This window comes from Parasteatoda tepidariorum, chromosome 1 (genome assembly GCF_043381705.1).
Source record: "Parasteatoda tepidariorum isolate YZ-2023 chromosome 1, CAS_Ptep_4.0, whole genome shotgun sequence".
Taxonomy (NCBI): Eukaryota; Metazoa; Arthropoda; class Arachnida; order Araneae; family Theridiidae; genus Parasteatoda; species Parasteatoda tepidariorum.
Genome location: NC_092204.1, coordinates 61,756,141 through 61,768,653, shown reverse-complemented (window position 1 = coordinate 61,768,653; position 12,513 = coordinate 61,756,141). Strand labels below are relative to the sequence as shown.

General features: G+C 28.8%; 1 protein-coding gene across 1 annotated transcript; it reads left to right on the top strand.

Annotated features, from left to right (window-relative positions):
• Window positions 1-357: 357 nt before the first annotated feature.
• Window positions 358-9,041, top strand: LOC107452652 (protein adenylyltransferase FICD). The gene is made up of 2 exons (XM_016069196.3): window positions 358-1,166; window positions 5,730-9,041. The coding sequence occupies exons 1-2, from the start codon at window positions 668-670 to the stop codon at window positions 6,791-6,793; spliced, it is 1,563 nt and encodes a 520-aa protein (XP_015924682.2). The 5' UTR covers window positions 358-667; the 3' UTR covers window positions 6,794-9,041.
• Window positions 9,042-12,513: the final 3,472 nt, after the last annotated feature.

The window sequence follows — 12,513 nt, the reverse complement described above, 5'->3', positions numbered from 1 at the left end:
AACACCTCCAGCATCTTCTGGGGTGAAACGAATAAAGTTCAGTGCCTGCCATTCGAAAAAAAAATGTTAAGAAAAGGAAAAATATCGTAGTACATTTCTATACAACTGAAAAGAGGAGGAGAGGGAAGGATTCGGACCGGTCTTCTCCCCAGATGGCGTATGCGAGCGTTGCAATCGCGAATAGCACTGTAGTTTAGAAACACTCGCAGGCGCGTCAATCAGGTTGAATTTTGCAGCGAAAATAATCCTAAAGTAATTCATATGAATCACAAATAAGCAAAAATAGGTAGTTGAACGCGTTTCAATTTGCGAAACATTGACTAATTTGCGCATGCGCTAACTACACATTTTTTTCAGGGAAAATGACGTCATGGTTAAGCGTTCGTAATGATGAATCTTTATCAACTTTTAAAAATACCGTATGAAACAAGTGGTATATTTTACATGCACAACTGAGAAAAAGGTGTAAAAAGTTTAGACGTTTCCGCTGATTCTGAAGGCAATTCATTTCTAGAACAAGTATGAAGTGCTCTGTTTATGTTGTCAAAAAATGTGCGACATGCACTTCTTGACACGGAAATTAGTTTTTAGCTGAAGAATTCCTAAAATTTTTATATTTTCCTAAAATCCTCTTAAAAGTTAGATCAGGTTCAATTTTAGATTTAAGATGAATGGTATTATGGCGTATATTACTAGAAAAGTTGTAGAATATGCAGGACTATCACAGGGCTTATTTTTTAATCTGTATTCTCATAGATGTGGTAAAACAACATTATGCGTGTTTAGCATATCTTTCATATTAGCGTTTACAGCTTTATTCATCATAGTAAGCCTCTCCTATTGGCATCCAACATTTTACAAATACTACGAACATAAAGATCAGCAGGATAAATTCTCTTACAAGCATAAATTATTGGAAGAAGATGACGATTCATATGTTTATACCTCTAATCTAGAATTGAGATTATATGAAAATCAATATCCTGTAGATTCTAGTGATCCAGCACCATACAATGGAAATAATATTTTTTCTTCTTCTCGAAAAAGAGATGATTCAACTTTATTTCTTCCCGATGAATCTGACATAGCCGTTACCGAAGATTTAATTCAAATCAACAAAGTTCCCGTTATACGACGTAGTCAAAGAAATCAAGCAAAAGGAACTGGTATGTAATGTATAGACTTTTTTGTAATATTTAATAAAATATCCCAACCAAACTTTCAAATACATATGAAAACATTAGGTAATATCTGTAGTATAAAAAATTTTCCATATTGATAGCTGTGCTAAATTGGTTGCCAAGTTTTGGCCAAAACTGGACGCTAAAAAAAAGAAATATATATACAGTAAAACCTCGCTACAACAATATTTTGCGGACCAAATAAGAATATTGTTGTAGAGGGATATATTGTTATATCGAGGGCCCACATAATTCTGGGACGCAATAAGATTTTTTGAAATTTAATGTTATATATTCATTAACTATAAATATATTTATATATTATCGAAAAAATAAATTTGCGAACGAATTTGTTACGGTTAAGCATTAAAAAAAATGGATATAAATACAGAACATAAGATTGTAAACTTACCTTAAAAAAACATTTTTATTGAAAAAAATCTGATATTTTTGTTTGTTTATTAATTTTTCTGACTGTTAAGCCAACCAACAAAGTATGCATAGAGTCCAATGCCCGAAAATGATTTTCATTTGTGAATGGAAGACTTGAGAAAAATGTCTTTAGTGATTTTACGGATTGAAGAGCTTCATGGGGTGACAATACGGACTGTGATACACATGGGTCATCATCAACATCTTCTTCCTCATCATTATTTTCCATTTCATCCGTAATTTCAGAGAGAATCTCTTCATCACTAACTCCTGCGAAAATTGTGAGATCGTCATCGGCAGTTAAATAGTCCTCCACGTTAACACCATATGTTTTACCCATTTTTTCCTCAAGTTGGGATAAAGATTTTTGAAGATTCAAAACAAATTCTTGATTATCTGAAAGATCACTGTCTGTGGAATTTTCTTCACTATTAGAAACAATTTCATCTTCCAAGACTCACAAACCGGCCTTTTCCCAACAATTTTGAATAGCTTTTTCTGTTACCTCCCACCAACTACCAGCAATAATATCACATGCTTCCTTGACATTCACAGTTTTAAAAGGATCTTCTACTTTATTTTCGATGTTGACAAGTATCGATTCAACCAAACGCTTCCTGTAGTATCCTTTGAAACACTTGATTATGCCCATGTCGAGTGGCTGCAAAATCGAAGTGCAGTTGGCCGGGAAATAAACAATTTCGACGCTGTGTAGTTTTGGAATTGAGGTGTGAGCGGTGCAGTTATCAATTAATAAAGCAATTTTTTTCTTCCTCCTTTTCATTTCTTTATCTAACATAAACAACCATTCAGAAAAAAACTTAGAAGTCATCCAAGCTTTTTTATTGGCTTTATATTACACGGGAAGACTTTTCACATTCTTGAAACACCTCGGCTTTAATGATTTGCCGATAACAAGAGGTTGCATTTTGTATGTCCCTGTGCTATTGGCACACAGAAGAACAGTCAATCTCTGCTTTTGATTTTTTTTCACCCTTAAATGCCAATGTTCGATCGGGAAGGAGTTGAAAAAACAGCCCAGCTTCATCTGCGTTATAAACGTTCTCTGGTTTATACTTTTGAAGAATATCTGTCATCTTCTCTTGCTTCCATTCATTTGCTTCGTTAATCGGAGCAGATTTTTTCTCTCCGTGAACTTCCTGGAAAGTTATTCCATGTCGATCCCGAAAACGCATTAGCCAACCATTACTAGCTTTAAAAGTTTCGTTCCCTAGCATTACTGCGAATTTACGTGCTTGTTTGCATAACAAGGGCCCATTTATCGGGATATTTGTTGCTCTCATCTCTTGAAACCATGCGACTTTTAGTCGTTTACGCTTTGGATTAATTAAATTTGAACTTACAGTATTTTCGATCTGTTTTCCTTTCTTTAGAAACGTTGCAACTGTAGATTGAGATAATCCGTATTTTCTAGCTGCATCAACCTGTTTCATTCCATCATCAATATCTTTAATAACGTTAAGTTTATCTTGAAATGAAAGTTGCTCTCTCCCTGCCATCTTATGCTAAATTACACTAGTAAAAAATATCCAATACACAGAAGACTCCCCAAGTTGAAAATGTTAGCAGCACTAAATGCGAAAAGCTCTGATCGTAGAATTTGCGCTAGCTCATGAAAACACCAGGTGTAGTTTAAATCAGGGATTAAGTGATGAATGATGACCAATGGTCAGTATACATTTTTTTCTCCTCCTCAATTTCAATAAACGTGCTCCACCCACCTTCTACAGAAACAGTACCTTCTCAGGGTAGCAGGTATTACTGTGATGTGTGTGGTCATTTATGACTCATGATGTTACAATGGTGATTTCTTAAGAACTGAGGGAGGCAATTCTAAAACATGAAGCTCTTAGGGTGGTCTAAGTACCTCAACAGTGGGGGAATGAAATTTGAATACAAAAGCCATTCTCTGATGTGAAAAGAAATAACAGTGGAGTGAAAGATCATAACCAGCAGTGACCCTTTTATCAGAAAAGTTGAAAAAAATGGTAAAAGATGACAAAAAGGCATTTTACATTATTTGAAAACCAATAAAAAAAAAAAGAAAATAATGTTGAAATTTGAAAAAAAAAATCGTTTTACAGAGGTTTACTGCTTCAGAGAATATCGTTATATTGAGAGGAAGATAACATTAATCCATATGCAAGTTTGGCGGGACCACGGAACATTATCGTAATAGAGGGAGTTATTGTTGTATCGGATATCGTAGTAGCGAGAGTTCACTGTATATATAATATATTTATGCACCACGAAACGGGTAAGTTAAAAAATGTATCACAGTTACCTCCTGGTAAACTTCTATAGATTTTATTCTAAGTCTGAGTACAAGAACTGGATAGTTTTATTAACGATATCAGTTTGTGTAAATATGTATCAATATTGAAAGAGTCTGTTACATTTCCCTAAATTATTAAAAGAAAAGGGAAAAAAAACGCCTCTGTTCCCAAGGCAATGTTTATAAGGTCTGACATTTGTCACAAATTTTTTTGGCTATTGACTATAGCTCTTGATATTCTGTCCAATTCCATGGAAAAAGAACTTTTTGGTATGTATACCATAAAAACATTTATATAAAATTTTTGCTTGAAAGCAGATATATTTATATATCTGCTCACACAATATTGTAAGTCTAAGATTAATAATTTTGACGTATTAAAACTTATGAGAAAAATTTCCATATTGTGATCTATGGCAGAGTAATCGTCAGTCCTTGACGATTTCTGTCAACAACCCTTGAAAAGAAAATTATATTTAAAAAATATAGAAAGGGAACAACTTAAAAAGTAAAACTCGTAACCACCCTTGAGCGAATCTTTAATTTTTTTTAAATAAAAAAATTGCACATTTAAAATTCATTTGACGATTGTAGTTGGTGCACCAGATCACGATACAGAAATATATCCAAAATATGAATTCGATCGATATTAAAGTATTAATTTTGTAAAATATGCCAAAAGCAAGAAAAATTGTCATAAGGAAAATAACTACATGAGGGAGGGAGGAGAATATCTCTTTATGTAGGGTCATTTCCAAAAATGTTCTTAAAAATGACAACGTGTTGATTATTTGTATATATTTTCCTATATTCAAATAAAATATAACTTGTGTTTTGTTACTAAATGATGATGTATTTTTCAATTATTTCTGTTATATGACAAATAATTATCTCTTTACGTATGCATTACTTGGGGGCTTTTAGGTTTAACTATACTGCTGATTCATAAAATTTCTTATGAAGTCTTCAAAATATTGTAGTATTAAACAAAACTAAAAAATCAGTCTTGGAATTTAATTTGAAGAAAATTGTTTTTTCAAGGACAAGATTGAATCCATTAATGGGATGTCTTATGCTCTGAAAGAAGAAACTGGACAAACTAGAAAAACTAAAAATGACTTATGCCAATGTTCATTGCGTATTATAAAAATAGTGTTGTTGATAATGTCACTTTCAATACCAGCAACCCTGCTTGGTGAAGCTATGAGAATTTGAAGCAGAGAGTGCGTTTCCTATTTTCAGTAGCCCCATCTATGGCTGAGAATACGACTTTAGCCATACACACGTCGCAGCCTGTGTACAGAGCGGGAGCGGACCCATTCACAGATTCTAATCTGAACCAGAGAACATTCAATTTCCAATTTAGTACCCCCAGAGATATGATTTATTATGGGAACATGGAGGACTGTGACCCGACAGATTTAACGTACACCATTCACCTCTGGCCGGCAGGGATCGAACTCACCTCTAGGACCCTTCTAACTAAGCTATCCTGGCTTCATAAAAATAGATTCAATTTAAATTAATAAATTTTAATGTAGTAGTACTTAGAAGTTAATAGCTTTTCACATTCATTTTTTAAGAAAAAAATAGTTATTTTAGTTTTATATTGAAATTTATGTAACATAATAATTTATATATAGATGGTATTTATGTTATTTTATATTCCCAAAATAATATAAATACTACTTGTAATATATTTTTAATTTATGATTAAAAAATTCATACCTAGTTAATGATTGCAAGCTATTGTACTGAAACTGATATGTTGTTAGTATATTTTTAAATAATAGTATCTAAATAAAACTTTTTTATTTCAGAGAATGAAGCTTTGTCTGCTGTTCAAATGGCTTTGAAAATGAAGCAATCTAATAAATTTGAGAAAGCACAAAAATTGTTCCATCATGCTTTAGCTTTACAACCTCTTCATCCGGATGTACTCAACCATTATGGAGAATTTGTTGAAGAAAGAGAAAAAGATTTTATTAAAGCTGACCAGATGTTTTTCAGAGCCCTAACAGTGAGTCCTGAACATTCTCGTGCACTCGTGAATAGAAAGCGAACTTCACCATTAGTTAACGAATTAGATGAGAAAGAACTTAAAAGAATAGACAAAAAACATATTGAGTTAATCAAACTGAACCACAACAATCCATCTTTAAATCGACTTAAAAAGGAGCTCTATTTCCAGCATATTTATCACACTGTTGCAATTGAAGGAAATACAATGTCCTTAGAAGATACAAGAATGGTTATTGAAACAGGTCTGCCGGTTAATGGTAAAAGTCTAACTGAACACATGGAAGTTGTTGGTGTTGAATCAGCTCTACGATATATTGATAAACAATTAGTCACTAAAGATGTAATTACTGTTTTTGACATATTAGAAGTTCATAAATTGGTTTTAGGTCATGTCAAGCCTTTAATTGGTGGTTCGTTTCGTCAATCTCAAGTATTTGTTGCTGAGCATACACCTCCTCGTGCATCAGAGCTTGCATATTTAATGCAAGAGTTTGTAGAATGGCTTCAATCTTATGAGTTCTTGCAATTACATCCAGTTAAACAAGCTGCTTTAGCTCATTATAAATTGGTATACATTCATCCTTTCGTAGATGGAAATGGACGTACAGCACGTTTGATTATGAACATGATTCTAATGAGATATGGCTATCCTCCTGTTATTATCAGGAACAATGAGCGGAATTATTACTTTCGCACTTTACAACTGGCTAATGAAGGTGATGTTAGACCTTTTGTTCGCTTTATTGCACATTGTACCGAGTGTACCTTAAATGTTTACTTACATGCAAACGATTACAGTTCTAAGTGTTTGATGGCTCTGGAGCCAATAAGTTTCGATAATAATGACATCATAGTATTATGATAAGTTAATTATATTTTAATGAAATAATTTAAATTAAGTTTTTGCAATATGTAGAGGTATAGCTAGTCACTTTTTCATGTGTATTTTTTAAAAATCATTCTGATCTTTTATTTTTAGTACCATTGATAAAATTTTAAATTGAAACCTTGAGTGAACTGTACAATAATTCTTTGCGTATAATTTAATTTAAAAACAAGTATTTCTTATTTGCTGAACACTAATAAATGCCTTTGTTGTTCTTTCTTTGTATTGCTCATTAATGCATTTTTCCCTTGCCTACTTCAATATTTATGAAATGGAATGAGCAATTATTGTTGTTGTAAATAGGTAAACTAATTTTACTTCTATCAGTTTATTTATGTCTCCTGGTAGAGTTAGCATAACAAATGGCTTTTATATTTTATTGCATTAGTTTGCAATTTTCGTATACTTAATTCTATTATATAACGTTTAATTTTCTCATTATAAGCGTATTTTGAAAATCAATTTTTATTGTACTAATATTATAACTGCTAAGTTCTTTTGTTATTCATACATTCTTGTCTCATAAATTTGTACCATCACTTAAGATTTATTGAAATGTAAAGAAGGTTAAAATTATTTAAGGTGTTAAGATCGTAGTTGTCTTGGAATTTCATACTAAAGTATGAAATTCCAAGAAGGGGAATAATACCAAATTCTAAATAACTTGCTGAAAGAATTTATTTCATTTTAATATTTTTAGCTATCAACTTACATTATACTAGAGTAAATTTCGCCATCGAAGAGGTTCTTGAGAGACCTCTCCTTTTCCTCGATTTTTTGAAGATTCGCGGCTTCATAGATCTGGTATAGCTCCGCTATCCCAACTGGGATTAGAAACAACAACATACTAGAGTAAAAAGTATAAGTTGCAATTTTTCTCTCCTCAGCATGCTGTGAAATTTTGTACCCTTAGAAGTTAACAGATGAGTGAGCAAGAAACAGTTGACATAATTTTTAACATAAAACAGTTGTTTGTTCATGAACATTCAATTTATGCATAACCTTATAATACCAAAGTTGCATGTAACATTTTTTATTTAAAATATGATTATCTTCTGTTTTGAACTAAATTAGTTTTCTTTGGAATTTTAACAGTTATTCATCTAAATTTTAATATTTAACTCGGATAAAAAGTTTCTCCCTTTAAGCATTAGTCTTTTTGAAAGCTTGAATATTGTTTAGGGTAGATGTTGTTCAACTGAAATCAAACTTATTTTGGAAAAGGATCATACAGATCATATCAACTCTATTTCAAATTATGTAAGTTGACCGAACACTGACCTTTATATAACTGAATTTGATGGCATTATTAATCTGAGCAGCAAATGTTTGTAGTTATTTGCTTAGATGTAAGTAGGCTTTAGTAAGTAAAAAATAAAACAAAAGCCAGTCTCGAAACATTCTTTGCTTTAAGTACTGTGCTAAAATATATTAAGCTGTTGAAAAATTAAGTCATGATTCCTTGATTTAAATTATTATTATTTACATACTTTAAAACAAGATTATTTGAACCTAATCAATTTTGTTTGTTTTGAAAATTTCACCCATTTAAAATTACAATTGAAATGTTTTTGAATATTTTTTTTTTGCTTTTTTAATTGCGAAGTAATAAGCTAGTTAAAAATGTACTCTGTTGTTTACAATAGCAATTTTATTTAAAATGGACTATGCTTAAAGTTATTTTATTTAAAAACTGCTGTTCATAAGTTTTCAGCATTTGTCAAATTGCATACAACATCTATGTTGAAACTTAAAAAAAGTGAATATACTTTTCACAAATTTCTTGTTTGAGTATTTTTTAAATTTTATATGCTTTTAGGTAGATTGTGTTATTTTGAAACTGTGTATTTCTGACCTGTGATAATTTATTTACATGTTATGCTTCTTGTATATTCTATTTATTTATTTGTAAAGATAAGTTTTAAGATGTATATAATTACTTGCTTTTAAATTACTGCTTCAGCTAAATCTTATATTCTTTAGATACCAAAGTGTGTTATTTATGTATGTCATTTAATTTCTCTGAAGTTATCATGAAAACTATAAGAAAGATGACTTATATTTAAAAAAATATCTATTGTTGGAAACTAATTATGGAAACACTGCTATATAACTTTTATGACTATTTTTCTTGCTCTGGTAAATATCATTTATATTTTAAAAATGCCCATAACTTATTTATTGAAACCAAGATCTGAGAAATAAAGATAATGTTTATCTTTTATTTTTCTTCATGAATGTAATTTAGGAACATTCGTAAAGTACTTTCATTTTAAAGAATAAATGACTCAACCTGTATATCATATTAAGAAGTTACACTACTGTAGAATTTTTTAAATCCTACACAGTCCTTAACAATTCAAGTCAAACTCAGCAATTTAAGTCTTTAATTTAAATAAAAAAAAATTGCCTTTCTTTGTTAAGATAATTGAAGTTAAAATAAAAAAATATAAACTTTATAAAGAAAAAGAATAATTTTAACTCTTTTAATAAAACTTGAAATACTTTTATAAAAACTGACTAACATGGTTGGCATGAATTAAAATACTTTTTTAAAAAAATTACTCAAATTATCTGTAATTTTGTTTTAAAAATTATTTAAATCTAAAATATATTTTTTTGACATGATCATTAATATATTCTTGATGGTGCAATTTTTTGAAGTCCGATTTCGCTGATAATGAAGTAAAGGAAAGATGTATACAATTTATATTATAAATGGAATAAAAAATTTAAAAAAAAAAGATGATGTAAGTAAACTAATTTGCTGGTAATAAGCAAATTTCAATTGTTATAATTTATTTCTGTGCTAACGCATGTTCAACCCAGAGTAACTTAAAATAATTTTTTCAAGCAATGTTTTTTTATCCAATTTGGATTTTATTAGATATCTTATTGAAGAATTGTTTCTTGTTTTTAAAATTCCTTAAAATGTTGAATTTTAACTTAAAAAAAAAACTGATTTTATTTAGTGATTGGTTTGTAGTAACTAATTAATAATTTTAACTATTTTAGTTAGAAATATCCTATTAAATTTTTTTTAAATATTAAATACTATTAATAAATTTTACCTCATACTTTGCTTTAATTAGTAAATGAAAAAAAAAAAAAAACCATAAAAAAAAAAAAAAATCCATTATATAAANAAAACCATAAAAAAAAAAAAATCCATTATATAAAAGTTCACAATATGACTTTTCGAATATTTTGACAATTACCTTTCTGGTAATGCTGGATGGTAAGAAGGATATTATCCTGAAGTTAACTTGGCAGTGAATCCATTAGTCCAACTACCAATATCAGTTTATTTATTCACTTTATATAACTTTGAGATTATTTTGACAAATCAAGTTTCAGTCTTTGTCATAAAATTTAATGTCAACAATTATATAAATAGATATTAATAAACTGTTCAACTATTATTGTGTTGTTCTTATGTATATATTTTTGTCATTTTACAAGTTTTCTTCATAAATAATCTTTTAAGAAAGTTTGAAGTCAAAAATTCTAAATGCATGGGAATTTTGAAAATTATATATATAGCTCTTTAAATTGGAAATGATATGTGTAAAAATATCTTATCGGTTTTAATGTAAAGGAGATTAAGTTTTTATCCACAAGAGTAAAAACATTAAACCAACTTAATCATGGTCCCTACAGGTTGAAAAAAATTTCAATTTTCTCATTTTTAACTATCACCTAATATATATAATTCCATATTCACACTATCAACATTAAATCATGACTAGGACTGGGTGATGTAAAAAATTTTATACTGTGATATATCATCTATTAGACTTAGGGATGTATCGCAATATAACATGTTTGAAAATTATTTCTTTCGAGTCAAATTACACAATTAAAAATCTTAAATCAATCAAAAAATAAATAAAAAATATGCTTCTGTAACATTATCATGCTTAATTTTTCAATTATATTAATAAAGATTGATTTAGACCAATGTCTCAAAGTAAAAACAAGTACAAGCTTTGTTTTAATTTTTTTTTTTTAAATTAAAAACAATTCAAGATTTATTAGTTTAAAAAAAATAATAAAATTCTAGCAAAATATTTTACCCACACAGTATTAAAAATAAAATGAAGGAAAATAATTGTAAAAAATAAACAAAAGTTATTGTACATTTAAGCAAAACAATTTTTAATCATTTGTTGGAAGAAAAAAAACTTGCTTTCGAAACATTGTTATTCTATTATTTAAAATAATTAAGTAATATTGATTAATGGTCAAATTTTGTAAATAATAAACGTAAAATTAAATGTAAGTTTTGTATTATTTATTATTATTTTATTTGTTTACATATACCTATTTTTTAAAAATAAAATAGACATAAGACTTATTGGTTTAAAAATCATACTGATTATTGAACAAATTATCAAATGAACACATATTGAAAGAATTTTAATAAAAATTGAAAAAATATACTAAAATCAATAGCACTATTGTTAAATTATAAAAAAAAAACTGGTTTTAAAGTGCCAAAATATTGCTTAACTTTTATTTCATTAAAAAAAAATGTAGTCATTTTAACTAATTGCCAAGTTTTTTTCTTTTCTTAAAGTAAATGCATAAAACAAATTTTGTTTTCATTTTCTCAAAAATAAAAACTAACGGTTTAAAGAATTTAAAATATTGATTAAAAGAACAAATAACTTATACAGATTGAGAAAAATCTTAAAATATTTAGAGAAAATGGCTTAAAAAACTTGAATAAAAATAAAGCGTTGAGTTAAAAAAAAAAGAAGATAAAAATAAAAAAAATTCAAAATAAATGTGGACTTTGTCTTAATTTTTTATAATTTAAAACTGAAGATTTATTGGTTTAAAAATAATCATCAAATTATTATACTTATGTGCATTAAATGAATTTACAAAAAAAACTTTTTATAACAAAGTATTAATTACATAAATACAAAATACCATTCTTAAATTGTATTGTTTAATATGAAAAAAAAAAACAGAACAATGAATCCTTTTTTATTAATTTCCATTCATTAATAGATTGCATTCAGAATGGAAAATCAAATCAAAATAACAGCGATTTTAAATTATAGTAGGCCTACTGAAATTTATTGAGAAGAAACGTTATATCTGGACTGACGAAAAAAAAAGTGACGCAATAATGCACAATGATCAAGTCCTACCTGAAACTAATTTACAAGAAACCTTAAATCCTGACATAATAAAATGCAGAGCAACCACAAAATAATGTCGTTCCCACTGAAAATAATTTCCAAGAAGTGTAAAATCCCGTGGGGAAAAAGATGCATAAAGAAACTATGTACTGCTTTCGACATTTCTTTGCCGATCCATGCATGAAACCGTGATTTCTAATCCAATTGTCTCTTTGCTATTCAACATCATGAAAAAAACATCGTTTTCGTAGCAAGACGAAATCAACATCCTTGCAGCTAGATGGAATCAAAACAGTTTTCGTCGGCCTGGTAACAGCATTAACGTAGGCAAAGATCCTCATATGTTAAATCATGAACGTCTTCGTATATCAGCCACTTAAATCAGATTTATGATGCTCGCAAGAAAAAAATGCCGATGTATGCATTAAATCGATAATTCGTGATATATCTCCCAGTCCTAATCATGACTTAATTAAAATTGTATCAGTATTTTGTGCAAAAAGTAATTAAAAAGATGGAAACAACACATTAAAATTGAACAAC